Raw genomic sequence first — 22,064 nt, 5'->3', positions numbered from 1 at the left:
CTTCCTAAGGGACTGGAACATAGGATTCCAGTGACAAAAAAGGATCATTGTGTAACATGACAGAGGTGCTGATTACCCCTACCACACGTAAATGCGCCAAGTCAACATTTTATACACCTTAAATTTGCCACTACAGTTCAATAAAAAATTTAAATAAAGCAGCGAATTCCAAATTCTTTTTAAATTACAGCAGGCCAAGGGAAGGGGGAAGAGCAGTGGAAGTTTCCCACATTTAGGAAATGGAACTTAGTTCTTCATGACACAGGAATATTCCCCCCAGTGCAGAGGGCTGGGGGTTGGAGAAGAAAGGAAAGCCCGAAACCTAATTATATGTGTGTCTTTGTCTGTTTCAGTTGACACTTCTGGAAAAATCAGTAAGTTGGGATCATTTCCTTACCTTACCTATTTCTGTATCTAGGGCCTTGAGTATTTGTACCCATTTTTTTTTGTATTCCATATTCTTCTAACTTCTTAGTCAATTATTTCTTAAATGATATTCTCCTGCTTTCACTCTCACTTACTTTCCTTTTATAACGAAACATAGTGGTCTTGTATTCGATTCTCATTTTTTACTACCAAAGAAGACCGGTAGCATGTATTTCCAGCCAGTCTGCCACAAGACAGCCTGTTTTCCCGGGGCTATATAATCTGGCAACGGATAACTTTTACTAAAAAAAAAGAAAATCTCCTAAAACTGATGTAAAGAATAGGTGTCACACAAGATAATGACTTTGGTAACTGACCAACAATACACATTTTCAAACCGATCTGAAGGACAGGGGGTTAAAAAAAACTGACTTGTGAAAAAACAATGAAAGTAGGAAATTGGTAAAACAGATCACGTATTCCAGGATTCAGTCCCTCACATTCACTAAATGGCATCCTAAAGTTCGGTTTCTTTGGGGAGCTGGAGGTAGAGCTTGGGCCAGACCAGCACTCCTGAGGCTGAAATAGAGGATTTTATATTCCCTGCTGGTCCTGTTTCTGCATTCACCTACAAAGAGTATCACTGGGGCTGGGTTCTTCTTGAGTTAAGAATTTCCACTGATCTTTCTTTTGCTTTTTATCTTTAGCTTTATCTCCAATGCGTGAGTTCCTTATCTATTCTCAACTGTGATATTGTTGATAGTTATTTTCTGGCCTGTTTCTACTCCCACAATAGATACTTGTGCTTCTAACGTCATATTATAAGTCCCTATTCTCCAGAATTAGGCAATGCTTTAAATAACTATTTTTTGAAAGATTGCTGCAGAGAAGATGAGTTCATACAAGAGTGCCGTAATCTCTGGCCTTCTTCTGGGCTCTGAAAGAGTCTCCTCACTGATTCCCAGCAAATGTAATGAAAAAAGAAGCATCGGTTTCTAAATTCCATGAGTTCCTTGCTGGTCATTTATTGAGAACTCTTTTTTTGTTATAAGTAAAGGCCTACTGTATCATATTAATAGAAAAAAACTAATTAAGAACAAAATCTTATCTACTTCCTATTGTGTTTTAAATACCTTTACCTTTGAGGGATAGTAGGAATACCTACTATACACTGTGCCTTGTGCTAGGCATTTTCAAGAACAATGACGTCTCACTCTTACAATGGCCCTGCCTGGTAGCTATTATTGTCCTCTACTTTGTAGATTAGGAAACAGCTCAGACTCACCCCAGGTTAAAGAGCAGGAAAACGGCAGTGGCAGGATGTAAACAAAGGGGCTTCCTGACTCTAGAGTAAACACACCGTCCACCCCAACATGTTACAACCCATGCTGAACCACAAACTCCTGTTTTGTGGTGACTCCTGCAACCTTATCTATACATCTAGTATTTGTGACTACAAATATGCACCTACTAGGGAAGCTGTGAATTAAATGTACACAAAAGTTTCCAAATAAAAGACATTCCACTTAAATTGATGTTTGACTTTGAACTGTTTTCTAAATTCAAATTTCTCTGTATGAATATTATTTAATGCATGGTACAGCTCTTCAGGAAAATTGTATGAAAAAATAGAATAGTGGTTTTTAAAACTCTGCATGTGATCATAAGAGGGAAGAAGGACTTAAACGCAGTGAGATACACTTCAAGCATCTCAAACATTCTAACCATTGACAAGCACAAAATATGTTCTATATTTGGGGGGGGGTATTTTTGTTCAGTTACAGTTGTCCCACATCTTTCCCTGTTGCTCTCCCCTGCCCCACTCATAAGACAAATACTTTATGATCTCACCTATAAGTGGAACCGAGTCAATAAAACAAACAGACAAGCAAAAGAGAACCAGAAACATGGAAATATGTTCTCTATTCAGTCACCTTCAAGCTGCACTCTTCTTTCTCAATTTCCACTAGAATGAGGGTGCGTTTGTGATTGGGGGAGAGGAGGCGAAGCTGGAAGAGAATTACTTCCTTTTGATTTACAGAACAAGGAACGACATGCGTTCAGAGCAGTCGTGATGTGTCCGCTCCCTCAAATGCTCCCACATTTCCTTAAAGAGGAAGAGGCCAATGAGAAGGGCTCGCAGGCCAAGTCCCTTCCTGGAGGGGATTACTCCTTAACAAATACGTTTTTTTTAAATTACAAAAAAAAAAAAATCCATTTAACCTTTTAATTTTTTTGTTTTGAAAGCTATATTTTGACTGACAATATTTCAAACATATTCTTCCCAGTTAATATTTTTAGTAAAAGAAGGTTAAGGGTTAATTCATTGTTCAAAGAAAGATTTAAGACAAATCAGCCCATCAGGCTTCATCATCTCTAGGTTGAGTCCCTTATTTTCTCACCTCCATATTCCGCTAATAAGTGTATGATCTTTTCAAATGTTGATTCCTGGCCTGAGAACTATCATGATTCGTCTCTCTAATGCTTAACAGACCTTGCAGAGTCTAGATTTGACTGCACTCTCCACGACAGTCACTGGATTAAGGATGTAATATGATTAGTTTCCTGGTAAAGTCCATGGTCTATTTTCTACATTAGTTAAATATTATATAATTAGAATTTTTAAATGTGATCATTCTTTCTTGATATTTTTCAGCTTTAACAAAACGTATCCAATTAAAAAATATTTTTTCAATTTAAACTTTTTAATCAGCCTGAATACATTACAACAATCACCAAAGTCTTGATTAAATCTTTCCATTTTATTAGAATTTTGTTCTATAGGCTACCACCTGCAATAAATGTACATGTAGCCAAAGTTTACAAGTATATGTATCAGTGAGTATATGAGGTCCAGGAGAAAGACAAGGTTCATGCACCACCCGGAAATCTGGGAGAAGGAAAAGAGGAACTTAGAATTTGGTAGCATAATAATTTGTGCCTCGCTTCTGTAATGCAAAGTGGAAATAAGAGTGAATCTCACTTTATCAGATAGCTAGATTCCTGAAAAATAAATCCCAGCAAATCTAATTTTTGTTGATTAAGTTAAAGATAGAAAATATAGGGCAAAAATATTAAAACAATTAAGGGCATGAAAATACTATTAGAAGTGACTAGATATATTTTTTTGTAGTGTGGTGAGGAAAAGAATAAAATTCTTTTAAAATTGTATAGAATTAGGAAATGTGTAGCTAAAATAAGCTGATTGTTTCATCAAATCCTAGAATACTTAATTTTGATTGACAAAATCTATACTATTTAGGAGGTAAATTTAGGTTAAAATGGATCGTGTAGTAATATGCACAGTAGTAAACATGAAACAAGTTACCTCACGAGATGGTGAAACTAAAAGTTATTCACATATTAAGAAAAATCGGCTTGTTTAGAAGTACATTCCATGGAATTATAAGTTAGAAGCTTCAGTGGAAAAACATACTCCTCCACTCCACACCTCAAACTAAATAAGGGTCCGCTGTACGTACGGACAGATACCACGATATTCTGGGTGGTTTTTCTCAATACAGAAGTGGCTGGGATGTATTATCACTGATTTTTATTAGAAAAATGGAAATGACTTTGCCCAGAATAAAATGGCAGGACCCTTATCTTACTGGACAAGACTAGTGAGGAAAATGCACAAAAAGCTCCAGAAAGCATTAATGCGGGGTTTCTAATGTGATTTTTATGTTGGTGTCAAAACTTTAAAATACCAAAGAGAAAACACTGAACGATGACATCCGTTTTGATTTATAGTTGCCTTCATATCTACTACAGGTGTGTCCTCCTTTCTACAACTGATAAAATACAGTTACATGTATAACAATTTTTCAAACAACAAACTCTGTACCAAAAAGTTTTTAATATTAAAAAGTCCAGTAATTAATTACTATGCAAGAAACCTTTCTGTAATACAGTTAATCATTCCTCTCAGTTATGAGTTTGAAACAGAATGATTTGCCTGACATTCACAGAGGGGTTTTGCCCGCACTCCCGCGTTTGGTTGTAGCAACAGCCAGTGTTCGCTGCCTGCTGACTATGTGCCATGTGCTGCGCTGACTTACATGACATTATTTAACCCTCATAACACTTCCGCGAAGTAGCTACTACTATCGCTCCCACTTTACAGACAAGAAAGTAAAGTTTGCCCAGGAGCACCCAGCTAGCTGGGTGTGGAGCCAAGGTTTGAACCGGTCTGTCTCTAGAGGCCATCCTCCTTCAACTATTTGTCCAGAATACATAAACAGCTCTGGAAAGTGGGCAGAGCAGACGACATAGGAGGAGTGTTCGGAGATGAACTAATTTACCCAAATAAACCCCGTTAACAGGAATACTAAACCCAGGTGTTCTTATTCAGCTTTTAAATTTAGGATTCTTTCTCCTATATTAATATTAAATGTTAGATTTTTTAATTTTTTTAACTGTTGTTCAATTACAGTTGTCCCCATTTTTCCAACATTACTCTCTCCTGCCCTGCCCACCCCCCACTCCCACATTCAACCCTCCCACCCTGTCCTTTATACGCGGTCCTGGACTTGACCTTTCCCCTGCTTTCCCCTGTTACCTCCTCCCCTCTGGTCACAGTTTGTTCTTTGTTTCCATCTCTCTGGTTCTATTTTGCTTGCTTGTTTTTTTTTTTTTTTTTGATTAGGTTCCACTTACATTTTTTTTTAAGCAAGACATAACTCTGCTCCATAGTACAAATCCACAGAATTCTCCTTGGTAGCACAGATATTCTTTTTTTTCCTTAATTCAGAGAATCAGATCACTAAAAAACAATAATATTAAAATTAAAATTTGAAAATAGCAGAAGCTAGCCCTGGCTTGTGTGGCTCAGTGGTTTGAGTACCGGCCTGTGAATTACAGGGTCTGTTCCTGCTCAGGGCAGTTGCCTGGGTTGCAGGCGAGGGCCCCAGGTGGAGGCGTGAAAGAGGCAGCCAATCAGTGTCTCTCTCCCTCTCTTTCTCCCTCCTTCCCCCTCTCTCTAAAAATAAATAAATAAAACCTTTTTAAAAAATAAAAATAGGAGAAGCTAGCTAACAAATTCAAATTTATTAAGTGACACAGAAATAAGACATAGCAGAGCAGATTTACCTACACATGATAAAAGGGACCTGAAATTTTTGTAGTTAGCAGATATTGCAAGAAACAGTCTAGTAGTAGTGGTTAAAACCGAACTCTGGAGTCTAACTATCAGGTTCAAATCCAAGCTTCACCACCTGCTATGATGACCATAATCACATGTATTTAAACTTTCGGTGCCTCAGTTTTTCCATCTGTACAATGGGGAAGATAATAGAACTTACCCTATATGCTCATTGCGAGGATTAGACCAGTGAATATACATAAAGTGCTCAGAATAGCGAGTACCTGATGTGTGGTGAGCACTTAACAAATATCAGCTAGAACTCTTACTGCTTCTGTATAATGAGAAGTGCTTTTATTCAATATGAAAAATACATTTTGAGCTTTCTTTTCCTATTTTAAGAAACAATATTTCTACTTTCCACAATTTTTTCTAAAACTAAGTTTTATTTCTTTTCAGAATACACCCTCCTTTAGCTATTAAGCATTATTCATTAGCGATAACATACTGAACAAACGTCAGCTCATTTATACTACATTTTACCTTTTCTTTCATTAATCTTCCAATGTATTGAAAAAATCTGGAATGTTATCAATACTTAATATAATTTTATGTGTAGTGTTCCACCATTTTATATTTTCAGCAAAAACTAAAGTCTGTCAATTTTAAGACAAAAAAAGAAAAAGAAACCAATATCTGGGGGAAAGTAGAGAAAAAGAGAAAGTACTTACCTGAATCGTGCACTTTTGTTGTATTGATCAGTTATATTTCCAGGTCACATGGACGGAGAACTTGCAAAAAAATCAGATCCCAGAGCCCCGATTCTAAAACGTGGAGGCACTTCAAAGTCTGAGAGTAGCCACGAAGAAAACAAGGAAGCACTAAAGAAGGAAATCTTATTCACAGATTCTGATAAATCCTTGATGAGCAAAGCAAAAGGCATTGAGTTGGAGAAAGACAAGATGGGAATGGAGGCCAAGGTGAAGGAGAGTGACGTGGAAATGCCAGAAGCCCAAGTAGAGGAGAGTGAGTCCAAAGTACCACAAGGACCAGAGTCTCAAGTGCACAACAAGAATTCTGAAGACAAAGGAAACCAGGACAAGGAAAAGGAAGATGCAGGAAAGAATGAAGATGCAAAAGAAAATGATGCCACAAAGAAGAAAGGTGGTGGGAAAAAGGGCAAAGCTAAAGGAAAGAAAGAACCACAAGCCAAGGGTAAAAAAGCAGAAGTTTCAAAAGAGGGCAAGGGGAAGGAAAAGAGCGAAGCGCAACGACAAGAGAAAAGATAAATAAAGGCCCGCAAGACAACTGGTTATTATGGTCCCCACCCTCCAGATACAAGTAAAATCCCAGGCACTGCTTAAATGGGTTGTAATTCTAGAATTCCTTTCATCTATGATTCTTCAGAGTTTCTGCTCTAGAAGTTTCACCATTGTTAGATCTCAGCCACAAACCTCGGCTTCCATCTGTGTCATAAGTTGGTACTTATGTTACTTACTCAAAATGACTGGATACTTTCTGAAATAAAACATTTTGATCGAATAGAAGTATAATAAATTTTTAACAAACATTATATCTCTGTAATATATGGCTTTGCATAGTGGGCCAGCAACTTTTTCATGGTGGGCCTAATGTTTTAGCGATAAGGAGTATACAGAAAAATTATAAGTCAGAGTCCCCGGAATCAAATAGTTTGTAACATACAGGGGTCCGGCACACACACAAAAAAGACCTTATTTATTACATAAAAATCTTTTGTTACAAAATCATAAGATTGTAATACTGTAACATAACAATATCACACTCATGCACACCATAGGACATTTTAAGTGAATTGTTCCAATTTCTGTCCATCTCATGTGAGACATTCACTTACCCTGCCAGCCCCACTCAGTGGTGTCACTTCTGCCACACCCAGTATACATGATATAATAGGACAGTCTTTGAAAAAATAAAATTTGTGCCAAAATATATTTTAGATGGACAGAGTATAATAAAAGTCAGTGACCTGTTGGAATAAGAAGGTAAAGGGGTTCCCTTCGCGGGGAAGGGACTGGTGCCATGTCTCAGAGATGGGTAGGATGTCACCACGCTGACGATGTAGAAAGGGCAGAGGAAAGGCGAAGGGAGTGAGGACCGCTGCGCCGTGCTCTAGGGGAAATGCACAACTGAACTGTTGCAGGTATAATTTTGAAATGGAGGGTTAGAAGATTCTGAAAGGATTTGAAAAACAAACCTTGAGTTTGTATTATATTCATCAGGCAACTGGAAGCTTTCTGGGGAATTTGTGAAGGAGAATCAAGTGAATATGGTTGCATTACTAAAAACATTAATTTTGTGATTGTGCAAAATAGATCAAAAAGCAGAAATATCATAGGTAGTAAACCTAGCTAGGAGGTGCCTGGAACAGTAAGTGACGGGAAGAGAATAAGTAGAAGGAGTAGATCAGTTTTTTCCATGAAGATTCACTACTGCGTAATGACTGACTACATATGATAAGGGAAAGAAAAATTGCTGACTCAACTTTTGAAACTGGGTGACAGAAAATCCATAACAAACGAGGAGCTAGTTTGTGGGACGGGGAAGGAACAACAAATTGTTGAGCTTGAAGGGACAAATAATAATACTTATTTGGGAGAGATCTGGAGTCAGTCCAATGGAGGTAACAAATGAAGCCAGAAGAGGAAGGAACTCCCCAAAGGAGCAAGTACAGAGCCGGCAGAAGCGGAGATAGTACAGGTGCAAGAACTAAACCTGTGTTATGTAACAGGTTGAGGAAAATTAACTAAGATAGGAAGACACAAGGAAAACCTGTGTAATGAATGAGTCCCCAAAACAAACGGTGATTAGAGGATAGCCAAGACTTCAAGAAGAATAAGGACTGAAAAAGACCATTACAGTTGCTAGTGGGAGATAGCTGATCAGTTTGTAAAGAGCACTTTTCAAAGACTCTGTGTAGCTAGGACAGACCCCTACGTAGCTAGGAGAGACGTTTAAGCAGGCGGAAAAGAGAAACACAGGGAAGCAGTTGCAGCATGTGCTTTCCAATACAGTCAATTTTAATTCTGCTTTAAATGCATGGAACTTTATTTTTATACTACCCACTCAGTGCTGGGTTAGCCCATACTCCAAACATTATATTCGGTTCTGTCATAGGACGTTGACAAACTAGAGTACCTTTAGAACAGGCAGATTATGATGGTAAGGGGACCCAAATCATCCCAAGACAGTAGGAAGTTCCAATCTCACCTGCAGGAGAAATTGGAGACATACAAGGAGACAATAAGAAATATTTTCAAATATATGAAGGTTCATGATGGATTACAACACTTAGTATGGCCACAAGGAAATAACACCCATGAATGAAATGTTCAGGGTAACAGCTTTTTGTCTCAACACAAGGGGAAGTGGGATGCCTGGGAGAACTGAGGACTGCATGATCTTTGGTCTGGAATGTTGCAAAGGAGATTCTTAGGAATCAACTCAGTGGTTGGAATAAATTTTTTCGTTTTTTTATTGTTATTTAATTCCAGTTGTCCCTGTTTTTCCCCCATTACTCTCCCCTCCCCTGCCCTGCCCACCTTCATCTCCCACATTCAATCCTCCCCCTCGCTGTTGTCTTTGTCCATGAGTCCTTTATATATTTTCCTTGACTTGACCCTTCCCTTTCTTCCCCCTGTTATCCTCCTCCCCTCTCCCTTATGGCTACTGTCAGTTTGTTCTTTATTTCCATGTCTCTGCTTCTATTTTGCTTGCTTGTTTGTTTTTTTTTATTAGGTTCCACTTATGGGTGATATCATATGGTATTTGTCTTCCACCTCCTGGCTTATTTCACTTAGCAGAATGCTCTCCCATTACATCCATGCTGTCACGAAGGGTATGAGTGCAGGTAGTTTTTGTTTTGGGGGTTTTTTAATTGATTTTAAGAAAGAGGGAGAGGAAGGGAGAAAGCAATTTTTAAATATTGATTTGTTTCATTTATTTATACATTCATTGGTTGCTTCTTGTATGTGCCTTGACTGGGGATCGAACCCATAACCTTGGCATCTAGGGACAATGCTCTAACCAACTGGGCTACCTGACCAGATCCTGGAATAGATTATCTTAATGGTTCCTTCCAAATATGAGTCTATAACTCAGAGTATAAAATTCTTTTGGACTACCTAGATGTTTTCCAAGGGACATTTTCAAACTAATCAAATATGCTAGAATTGTTTAGAGAGGTTTGACAGAGAGAGAGAGAGAGAGAGAGAGAGAGAGAGAGAGAGAGAGAGCCCATACTCTAGTCCCTGTCCAAAGTATAAATGGCTCATTCTACCTAAACTCAAGCCGAACTGAGCAGCTCCGCAACTTCGGGCACAATCCAAACCACAGTGCAAATCCCTACCCTGTGCTCACAACGCAGCCACAAGTGTAGAAAAGAAGCCTAAGTTAATTTTAGGAGTCACGAAGCCCTCAGGCTTTCTTCACTTTTTTTTTTTGATAGGGTTTCAATGAACCACAGAGATATAGAAAGACTAAATTGCAAGAAAAAAAGGGAGGGGAGGAGGTAGAGAAAAAATATGGAACATGAAAAAAAATTTTTTGATTTGTAGATATTCTTTTGTTGTTGTTCAAGTACAGTTCTCTCCATTTTCCTGCCACAACTTTACTTCCTCTTTTCCAATTCTGATGCCTTGTATTTCTTTTTCTTGTATGGTCGCTGTGGCTAGAACTTCCAACACTACATAGAATAGAAGTGGTGAAAGCGGACATCTTTGTCTTGTTCCTGATCTTACTGGGGAAGCTTTTAGTTTTTGCCCATTGAGTATGAAGCTGGCTGTGGGTTTCTCATTTATGGCCTTGATTATGTTGAGGAATGCTCCCTCTGTTCCCACTTTGCTGAGTGTTTTATTGTAAATGTGTGCCATACTTCATCAAATGCTTTTTCTGCATCTACTGATCATGTGATTTTTGCCTTTTGTATTATTTGTGTGGTGTATTACATTTATTGATTTATGGATATTGTACCATCCTTGCATCCCTAGGGTCAATCCCACTTGATCATGGTGTATGATCTTTCTAATATATTGCTAGATCCAATTTGCCAATATTTTGTTGAGCATTTTAGCATCTATAGCTTTCTTTTTTTATTGTGTCTTTATGTGGTTTTGGAATTAGGATGATACTGGGCTCCTAAAAAGAGTTTAGGAGTCTTCCCACTTCTTGGATTTTGGGGGATAGTTTGAGAAGAATCAGGGTTACCTGTTCCCTAAGTGTGTAGTAAAATTCTCCTATAAACCTGTCCGGTCCAGGGCTTTTGTGTGGCAGGAGTTTTTTGATTACTGCTTCGATTTCACTAGATGTCATTGGTCTATTCAGGCTTTCTGCTTCTTCTCGGTTCAGCTTCGGAAGATTACATGTTTCTAGAAATTTGTCCATATTGCCCAGGTTTTCAAATTTCTTGGCATTTATTTGTTCATAGTAATTTCCTACAATCCTTTGTATTTTTGGTTTCGCTTGTAATTTCTCCTCTTTCATTTCTGATTTTATTTATTTGGGCCCTCTCCCTTTTTTTCTTGATGAGTCTGATAAAGGCTTGTTGATTTTGTTCATCTTTACAAAGAACCAGCTCCAGGATTTATTGATCCTTTGAACTGTTCTTTCAGTCTCTATGTCATTTAATTCTGCTCTGATCATGAGTATTTCCTTCCTTTCCCTTGCTCTGGGCTGTCTTTGTTGTTGTTCCTCCAGTTCTTGTAGGCGTAGGGTTAGGTTGTTTATTTGAAGTGTCTCTATCTTTTTTAGGTGGGCCAGTATTGCTATGAACTTCCCTCTCTGGACTGCCTTTGCTGTGTCCCATAGGTTTTGGTCTGTTGTGTGTTCATTTTCATTTGTTTCCAGAAACTTTTTGATTTCATCTTTGATCTCATTATTAACCCATTCATTAATAGCACTCTATTCCATCTCCATGAATTTGAATGTTTTGGAGTTTTTTTGCTTGAGCTTGGTTTCTAGTTTCAGACCCTTAGGGTCCAAGAAAATGCTTGATATAATTTCAATTTTCTTGAATTTGTTGAGGCTTGTTTTTGTCCTATCATGGGGTCTATGTTTGAAAATGTTCCATGTGCATTTGAAAAGAGAGTATATTTTCCTTCTTTGGGATGAAAGGTTATATATTAATTACATATTATATGTAAAATGTATACTTATATTATGTATAACATATTATATAATATATAATGTATATTGTGTGTATTACATATAATATATTTAATATGTGTTGTATATTTATATAATTAATATATAATGCATTGTGTGTTGTATATTTGATAATATTATATATTATTTATGGTAAATTATTTATTATATATATATAATCAGCTAAGTCCATTTGAACTAGGGCATTGTTCAATGCTGCAATACCCTTCTTGATATTTTGTTTGGAAGATCTATCCATTGTTGACCATGGGGTGTTAAAATCACCTACTACAAGTGTGTTGCTGTCTGTATCTTTCTTGAAGTCCTCCAAGATTTGCTGTATACATTCGGGTGCTCCTATATTGGGTGCATATATGTTTATAATGTTTATGTCTTCTGATGGATTCTTTCCTTGAGTGTTATGAAGTGTCCTTCTGTGTCTTTTTTTAATGGCCTTTGTTTTGAAGTCATTTTGTCTGATATAAGTATTGCTACCTGAGCTCTTTTTCCTGTACATTCGCTTGGAATATATTTTTTTCCAACCCTTCACTTTCAGTCTGTGTAGTTCTTTTTTTCTGAGGTGAGTGTCTTGTAGGCAGCATGTGTGTGGGTCATCTTTTCTTATCTGTTCAGCTACTCTATGTCTTTTGATTGAAGAATTTAATCCATTTTCATTTAAGGTTATTATTGATAGGTACTTACTCATTGCCATTTTACCCCCTTTGCACCTGTGTTCCTCTCCTTCTCTATTTCTTCCTCTTCTTCAAGCAGTCCCTTTAGCATATCTTGCTGGTTTGGTGAAGGTATATTTTTAGCCGGTCTTTTGTCTGGGAAACTCCTTATTTTGCCTTCCATTTTAATTAGAGCTTTCCTGGGTAGAGTAGTCTTGGTTGCAAGCCTTTGCTTTTCATTGTTTGGAATATTTCTCCCCATTCTCTTCTGGCTTGTAGTGTTTCTGTTGAGAAACCAGCTGCTAGTCTCTCGGGGCTCCTTTGTATTTTACTTCCCAGTTCTCCCTTGCTGCCTTTAAGATTCTATCTTTGTCTTTAAAATTTGGCATTTTAATTATGATGTGTCTTGGAGTTGTCCTCTTTGGGTTCATCTTGATTAGGACCCTCTGTGCTTCCTGAACTTGCAAGGCTTCTTCCCTCTCCAGGTTAGGGAAGCTTTCTGTCATCATTTTTTCAAACAGGGTTTCTATCCCTTGCTCCTTTTCTTCTCCTTCTGGTATTCCTATGATTCGAATGTTGTTGCATTTCATGTTGTCCTGAAGTTCCGTTACGCTATCTTCATATTTTTTTTAGTTTTTTCATGCATCTGCTCCACCTCGGGTATTTTTTTTCTGCCTTGTCTTCCAGCTCATTAATTTGGTCCTCCGCTTCATCCAGTCAGCTTGTAATTCATTCTAGTGTATTTTTTATTTTAGATATTATATTCTTTTCTTCCTGGTTCTTGTTTATAGTCTCTATTTCCTCTTTCATGCAGCTGTAGTTACCATTCGGTTCTCTGCAGTGGGCAGTGAGTTCCTTGAGCATCCTTTTATCCAGCCTTTTGAATTCTGTATCTGATTGTTTTCTTGCCTCCATTTCACTTAGCTCTTTTACTGGGGCATCTTCCATTCCTTTTGCCTGTGGGTTCTTTCTTCGTCTCCCCATTTTAGGTGACTCTTTTTGTTTGTTTCTGCCATTCCAGATGCTCTGCTTTTCCAGCTGTCTTCATAGGGTGAACTTCTGTGGTAGGGGTTCTGTGGGACTCAGTGTGCGGTCTCTTCGATCTCCTTGTCTGGATGCTCTAGAGTTGCCCTTTCTTCTGTTTGTGGGGGCGCTCTTATTGTAGTTGGGTTTTACCTCTTGGTGGCTCATTTGTTGGTGGCTCCTGCCCTCTAGCGGGCCTACTGGTGATCACAGCTCCCGCCTTGTCTTGTTTGCTGTGGTACAGGTGTTGGTTAACAAAGCAGTATTACCAGACCACCAAACCTGTGCCAGCAAAAATAACAACCCTGCCACATCAGCAATCTCAACTGCAATTGAACTAAGATTAATAAAGGTGAAGAGGGATTGCAGATATTATAAGGTATGACAAATGGATTATGAGTTGACTAAAAGAAGGGAAAATGTTGTGTATTAGGAGGGAGGATAATTGATGAGAGCTGGGGTAGAACTGAGGTGAAGAAAGGGAAAGAAAAAATTTATCACATAAGTAAAACAAAAAACGGGCAATGGGAACATTGGGGCGAGAAGAGGGAAGCATATGCTATGAGGTTTGAAGTAAAACTGAAAGCGTAGTGGACCAATGGGAGCAAAATTGCAGAACAGCCACAGGTGGCTCAATAGCAGTGACAGCTGAATGAAGTCATAAAAATGAAATCTAAGTATCTAGGCATAGAATAAAATAAATAAATAATGGTTGGCCTTGAGTGGTAAGACGATGAATGATTTTTTTTTCTGCTTGGACCTTTTCGATTTTCTTTACAAGTAACATTTTTAACTATGATTTAAGTGAAATAATCCAGTCTGAGAAAGACAGATTCCATATGATTTTGCTCATGTGCGAAATCTAGTGAACAAGCTGAACTAAGGAGCGAAATAGAGACAGACTCATGGACGGAAAGCAGTCTGACAGCTGCGGTGCTGGCGGGGGGGGGGGGGGGGGGCGGGGGGGGGGCGGAGGGGCAGGAGGGAGGCGGGGGGAGGGGAGGGAGCCTGAGTGAGAAAGACCAAGGGCTCATGGCCCTGGACAGCAGTGTGGTGATTGCAGGGGCGGGAGGAGGAGGAAGGTGGATTGCAGGAGGTGGCAGAGAGAGTAAGGGGGATGCACGGTAATGGAAAAAATACAATAAAAATGAACTACTAACAAATAAAATTAGTTTAAAAATATTTACTGAGTAATTAATATATGCCATAAGAAGCAACTTTTGAGTACGTTATGAGTATGCTTTCACATAGGTAATGTATCCGAGTCTCAGAAAGCTGGTTTTCCACAGGTTGCCAAATTGCTAAGTGATAAACTAATAGTTTAAGTCAGGGTTTTTTTTTTTGTTTTGTGTTTTTACATCTTTGGTGATGTTTACTAACCAGCCTCTCAGGGGTTTGCCACACAGCTAGTGCAGTAACTGAGGGGGGTGTGTGTGTGTTTGTTTGTTTGTTTGTTTGTTTTTATTGTTGTTCAGGCACAGTTGTTCGTTCTTTTCACGTCAGGTTTTGTTCTTTCTTTGATACCAACCAGCTTTCTTAGGGAATGCAAGTCCAGAATTTGAAAGTTTGGGGAAGTCTTTAATGTTAATCAGTATACTCCATTATTAAGATGTCTCCCGTAAGGACAAGGCTATTTTTAAATCATTATTGGGTTGTTTGTGTGCATTATAAAACAAATTTTTACTTTGTAAACTAGCCTCCTACAGCTCTCTCTCAATAAGCAAGATTATTTTCTAAGAACGATATAAAATTCAGAAGCTGTAATTTAAAAGTTTGATTAATTCAACTGTATCTATTTTGTTTACTTCCATATGAAAAAAATCACCGTAAACAAACTTGAAAAGCAAATGGAAATTTGGAAAACAAAACTACACTGACAAAAATGTTATATTCAATATATAATCATCTTTGCAAGGGAGAGAAATAAAGGAAAACATACTGGTAATATATCAAAAAATAAATGCTGAAAATCCAAAAATACTAGTTAATTAAAGAAATACAAATAAAGAGGAACTTTTTATTTCAATCAGTTTGCAAAAGATTGGAAAGATTTGTAGAACATTATGTTTTTAGGGTTTGGCCATAATTCTCGTTCTGTGCCCTACTGGGTAGTAAGGTAATTTGGTTTAACTTTTCAAGATCGCATTTGGCAATATGTTTTGAAATACAAAATGTGCACATCCTTAGACTAAGAAGTTGTACTTCTGGAATATTTTCTAAGGAAAAATAGTAGCTTTTGTATTAGGTGGTTTATCACAGCATTATTTACAATAATTAAAATTTGAGAGTAATATTCCTCAACAGGAGGTCTGTTTTAATAAATGTGTGATTACTTAAATGAAATATTATACAAATATTTAAATGATAATACCAATCAATATTATTGACACAAGACCATGAAATATTTTTAAATTAAAAGGCCACTGTAGTAGTTACATTTTACAGCAAAATGTACTCTTGTGCTACAAATTGTTAACCTCGGACATATCTGTCACATACTCTGTCAGCAATTTTAAAAGCACATTAGTGTACTTTATCCCATTTTACCCTCACATGACTCTATAAGGGAAACATGGCTGGTATTATTAACTTCATTGTACATATTAAAAAGTTAAGATGCAGCAATACTAAGAGTCTTTGGCAAAGGCCTCATAGTAAGCAATGGAATTCAAATATCTCTTCACTTCTTATCCACTGAGCTCTCCACTATGCAGTTAACGAGCCTTCTCAAAACAAGAAACAAGACTATTTCGCGACACTCACACTCCAACCTGAAAGCCCTGTTGAGTATCTCTATGGGGATGCTCCCCCATTTCTCTACCCCCAACACCACCTGTCCAGTTTCACAAATCATGAATTACGTTATGCTTATTCCCACAATTTTCAAGCCGAGGTGTGTTCCAGCTCCCCAAATGTAAACTTTCCCTTGAGAATACACTGCACGTGGGAGATGGGGGGGAGGGTGTCCCGTGCAGACAATGAAGTACCCCAACACCACACAGCACCCACCTCAGTTCCAGCCAAGGGGAAGAGCCGGTTATAGAGTAACTGTCATCCACAGGCGGGCAGGACCAATTGAATAATCTGAGAGTCCAGTTTCTGGTATCAAGGGCTCCCATCAGATAACACTACGATACATAACGTGAGCTCTCATTAAACTTTTGACCCATCCCCAATTCAGGAGGAACCCTAACGCTCATACCATGCTTAAATTATATTTTGTATCCGATTTCATTATCTCCTGGTACATTTTCTCTAGGTTAAATAAGGAAAGGGTCATTAAAACATGATAGAAGCAAATATTCAAGATCAATTAATTTCTCTCTTAATAATTTTCTCAGTAAAAGTTCTCCTTTTCAGTTTATATCTGTTAATTTTAATCATATACTCCAGCCATTTTCCACGTAGCAATTACCAATTCCTTTGTGTTGTATTTTTCCCTTTTCTCAGTTTAATTCCTGAAGATTCCATATTTCAAGGGCCTTTTATCTAACCCTTTGTGTATACAGCTTCACAAATTTTATGTTATTTGGAAAACAAATGTATTGCCTCAAACAATGCATAGTAAAGTGTCTGGTGAGAAACGGCAGCATAGAAAGTTAACTTCCGAACGAGGCACATTTATCGTATGCTTTGTTATGTTTTCAGATAATCTGAGAGAAGGTTCAAAGACAAAGGCAAAAACTGTCACTGCAGAAGCAAGGAAAACTACACCAAAACAGGATTCTCGTCTGAAAATTTGGGCGGTCGCATCACAAAATAGCCAAACCGGTCCTAAATACCTGCACAAGGGGAGACTCGGTGGCCCCGAGAAAACCTGTGAAAAGAGAGAAAAGCAGAAAACTGGAGTGAACGTTAAAGAACTTCCTGAGAAAACTCAGATTAAGAAAGAGGAGAGAGGAAGAAAAGACAAAAGGAAAGATATTGAGAAGGACATGGACATGGAAAAGGAAACTGATGAAGTCCAATCAAAGGAAGGAACTGGTGAAAATGACGAAGGTGAAAAAAAGGAACAAAGAGTAAACGTGGAAAAAAGGGGAGATGACGAGACGGAGGATAAAGACAAAAAGGGAGATAAAGACGAGAAGGAGGACAAGAACGAGAAAGAGAAAATATACAAGGAGAAAGGAAAGGAGAAAAATGAAGATAATATCAAGAAGGGAGATGAGGACAGGGCAGGGGACAAGGACAAGAAGGGAGATGCCAATGCAGGGGACAAGGACAAGAAGGGAGATGAGGACAGTGCAAGGGACAAGGACAAGAAGGGAGATGAGGACAGTGCAGGGGACAAGGACAAGAAGGGAGATGAGGACAATGCAGGGGACAAGGACAAGAAGGGAGATGCCAATGCAGGCGACAAGGACAAGAAGGGAGATGAGAACAGGACAGGGGACAAGGACAAGAAGGGAAGTGAGGACAAAAAGGAGGGCAAGGACACAGAAGGAGATGCTATGGGGAAAAGTGACGAAGTAAAGGTGAACAAGAAGAAGAAGAAGAAGAATATAGACCAAAGTGGAGATGCTGGGCGGAAAAAGGACAATAAAAAAGGTCACATCAAAGAAAAATAAGACCAAATTTTATAAACTAACCCAACAGAATTGAATAATTTTACTGCAACACAACTACTTCAAAACAATCTCCTGGTCTCTGTGATACAGTTCAAATGGCAGACTCCTTACATTCTCTTTAGTCACAAAGTTTCTGTTTCTTTGCTTGCAATCTGGCAAAGGTCCTCTCAGCAATTTCATCTTTTTAGATCTATTAGTCTCAAATTTCAGCTTCCAAATGTGAGTTTTTTTAATGTATGTTCATAATGTGTCCTGTCAGGAAATATAATTTTTCTGAAATAAAGTTCTGATTATAGAAATGTGGAGTTCTTTTTCTCAAAAAAAAGTATGGCATATCCCTGTTTACAAGTAGTTTTAGTCCCTACTAAGTGCAACATCCAAAGAGGAATGCAAAAATATCATCATCAAGAAGATAAATATGGCCCTGGCTGGTGTGGCTCAGTGGACAGAGTGCCGGCCTGCAAAATGAAAGGTCACCAGTTTGATTCCCAATCAGGGCACCTGCCTGGGTTGCAGGCCAGGTCCCCAGACAGAGGGTGTGAAAGAAGCAACCCCACATCAATGTTTCTCTCCCTCCCATTCTTTCTCCCTCCCTCCCCTTCTCTCTTCAAAAAAGTAAATAAATAAGAAGATAAATATAAATGAGAATGCTAAAACAATATTAAAAACATGAACATCAAAAATGATTCAGAGCAGTAAATACAATGAGAAAAATTCAGAAGAGCAAAATCGCCTGGATAGGCATCGTCCACGAAGGACTTTTTCAGGCAGTAGAATTTGAGGGGGGCGTCAGAAAAGGACAGGTAGGGTTTGAACATTGTTTGAGGCCCCTCTATCACTAAACCTCCACTGGGCCACACATTCTTTGGAGGAAGATCTGTATCTGACCGTTATCTCCGCCCACGCTGCCTGCCACCGAGTTTACTAAATTTAATTGACTGGGATGGAGACTGAGGGAACAAGAAAAGGCTAGAACGTGGAAAATGTATTCTAGCAGCAGAGTAGAGCAGAGAAAGTGCGTCCAGCAAAGTTCCCTAAAGTGTAGTCTCCAGACTGCCACTGATGTGTAAGGTGACGTCAGGTGGCACCCCGGTGACCATTTTACCTTATTTTGTATTGTTATTCTATTACAGTTGTCCCAGTTTTCTCCCTTTGTCCTCCTGCACCGAGCCCACCCTCACGCCCACAGTCAATCTCCACACCGTGGTCCCTGTCCCTGGACCACTCATACGTGTTCTCGGACTAGTCCCTTCCCCTTCTTCCCACCATTGCACATTTTAATAATGACATTTAATATTTACTTTTATGTGAATTAGACAAGAAAGTATATCCAGCTAATCAAGCCCCATATTTGGGAGCCATTATAGGTTATGATAAGACTAAGTAAAAAGGTGAGTCACTTTCAAGAAAAATGTTAAGTAAAAAATAGTACAGGTTATATTTTGATATGGCACAAATTATGACAAATGGCAGTAACTAAATGATTGAAATTTGGCCAACACTGAAGGTGTTAGAAGAAAATAAGGTTGAGATTTTAAAAGGGGGGTTCTGGAGGAGCTTGGGCTTTTTTTTCATTTATTGACAAGAAACAGCTATCGCTGGGTTCTCTCAGAAAGAGTAATCTGCTGGTTTAGAAAAGGGAAAGGAAGCCGAGAGACACGGCAGTACGTAAAACAAGCAAGAGCCTAAACCAATTTGGAGGCAATAAGAATAAAGTGGAAAAAAAAAAAACAGATGTGAGAATCATTTTGAAAGAGATATGATCTTACTTTGACCACTAACTACATACGTGCGGCACGGTGAAACTCAGAGATGACTCCAAGCTTTTGACACTTGGTAACTGATAAATAAAGTCACCTTTTATAGAAAAAAGAAATCCAGAGAAAGATATGTTGTTTGTTCAGTTTTAAAGGAGATGTAATTATATATTATATAATATATAATATAATATATAATATATTTAAGTAACATATAATGCATAATATATCATCCTGTATAATATATTATGTGTATATATATAAACTAGAGCTCAGAAGGGAAGGGAAATTTACTTCAGGGTACAGACTAAAGGCTCATTTCTACACAAGGGACATTCAAATACCGAGGATTAGATCAGATCTCCAGAAGAGGGCCTGTAAGTGTAGACACTGGCGCTTTGTTGAAATGTAGTAACGAGGAAGAGAAAACATGACAGACAAAAACTGAGAAGTATGAAGTAAGAACAAAGAACGAAAACCCAGAGGAGGCCTACAACATTGCATTTATACCCATGGAGACATTCCGGTTACAAATTGGCAGCAAATGAGATGGCAGTGACTGCCTAAGAGAGTCCAATCTTAGTGCGTATTTTTAGGAGCACAGTAGGCAGAAGGAAAGAGGCCGTAGACTCTCTCTAGTCTGCAATGTCCACGCTACCTCCAGAGATCTTGGCACCACATTTAACCTAAAGGGAGTCCACGGGAGAATAACTGATATAAGGACAAGAAATAAACTTTACAGGTTGAACTTCTGCCTCCGAAAGATGGGGTAGACCTACTTTTCCCTACTCTGCCCACTAAGTATGGCTAAAAAAAATTGGATGTTTATATAAAACAAACACAAGAAGACTTTGGAAATGGAAAAAAGAAGGAAGACCAGATAAGGGTCTTGGAACCCAAGGAGCAATACGCTGGTGAGTTCCCTGGGTTTTCTTTTTGCCTTATAGACCCCAGACTTGCTCTCCAACTGGAGAGTAAGGCAGCAAGGGAGAAACAGGAGGCAACATACAAGGGGGCCCTGATGAGGCTAGCAGTTGACTTCTCCACAGAAACACTCCAAGCCAGAAGGGAATGACAAGAAATATTCCAAGTAATGAAAAGCCAAGTCCTGCAACCAAGACCACGCTATCCAGCGAGGCTCCCAATTAAAATGTGAGGTGAAATAAGGAGTTTCCCAGACAAAAGAAGGCTAAGAGGATACACCTCCACCAAGCCAGCATTGCAAGATATGCCAGAGGGACAGCTATAAAAAGAGGAAGAAAAAGAGTGAGAGAGAGAGGAACAAGGTACAAAGGGGGAAATGGCAGTGAATAAGTACCTATGCATAATAACCTTAAACGTAAATGGGTTAAGTGCTCCAATCAAAAGACACAGGGTAGCTGAACGGATAAGAAAACATGACCTGCCTATATGCTGTCTACAAGAGATGCACCTCAGAAGAAAAAACCTACACAGACTAAAGTGAAGGGTTGGAAAAAATATTCCAAGCAAATAGAAAAAAAGCCAAGCTACCAATACTTATATGTGACAAAATAGACTTCAAAACAAACGCCATGAAAAAAGACACATAAGGACACTTCATAATACTCAAGGACAGAATCCTTCAAGAAAAGGTAAATATTGGGATCGTGTACTCACCCAACATAGGAGCAACAAAATATATAAGGAAAATCTTGGAGGACTTCCAGAAAGCAATAAATAGCAGCACACTTATACTATGGGATCTTAACACCCCACTGTCAAAAATGGATAGACCCTTCGAACAAAACATCAACAAGGATATCATGGACATGAATGAAGCACTAGATCAAACGGACTTCACTGATACATATAGAACTTTTCATCCCAAAGAAGCAAAACACACATTCTTTTCAAATGCACATGGAACATTTTCAAACATAGACCACTTGACAGGACACAGAACAAGCCTCAACAAATTCAAGAAAATTTAAATCATATCAAGCATCTTCTCAGACCACAAGGGCCTGAAACTAGAATCCAAACCCAAGGAAAAAACTCAAAAAACAGTCAAACTCATGGAGATTGAATAGCATGCTATTAAACAATGATTGGGTCAAGAATGAGATCAAGGAAGAAATCAAAAAGTTTCTGGAAACAAATGAAAATGAACTCACAACAGTCCAACACTTACGGGGCACAGCGAAGGCAGTCCTGACATAGCGATGGTAGGGATGGATTGGTCCTAATTTCAGGTCCTGACCAATGTGGCTTTGGAGTCACCCCAAAGGGGGAGGGGTCTCCAGGGGCCGGTGCCTGGATTTCAAGTTTGGTCCCCTGTCAGGGTACATACAAGAAGGCAACCAATTTGCCCTGGCTGGTGTGCCTCAGTGGATTGAGTGCTGGCCTATGAACCAAAGGGTCACTGGTTCAATTCCCAGTCAGGGCACATGCCTGG

The 22,064-nt window shown here is 38.6% G+C and overlaps 1 protein-coding gene across 1 annotated transcript; it reads left to right on the top strand.

Moving 5' to 3' along the window:
* Positions 1-262: 262 nt before the first annotated feature.
* Positions 263-18,184, top strand: LOC128779566 (uncharacterized). Its single transcript, XM_053914286.2, has 2 exons — positions 263-374; positions 16,972-18,184. Exon 2 carries the CDS (start codon positions 17,259-17,261, stop codon positions 17,889-17,891), a length of 633 nt encoding a protein of 210 aa, XP_053770261.1. The 5' UTR covers positions 263-374; positions 16,972-17,258; the 3' UTR covers positions 17,892-18,184.
* The last annotated feature ends 3,880 nt before the right edge of the window (positions 18,185-22,064 follow it).

This window comes from Desmodus rotundus, chromosome 11, assembly GCF_022682495.2.
Source record: "Desmodus rotundus isolate HL8 chromosome 11, HLdesRot8A.1, whole genome shotgun sequence".
Taxonomy (NCBI): domain Eukaryota; kingdom Metazoa; phylum Chordata; class Mammalia; order Chiroptera; family Phyllostomidae; genus Desmodus; species Desmodus rotundus.
Note: the sequence above shows the minus strand (reverse complement) of the source record. Positions and strands in the feature narration are given on the sequence as shown.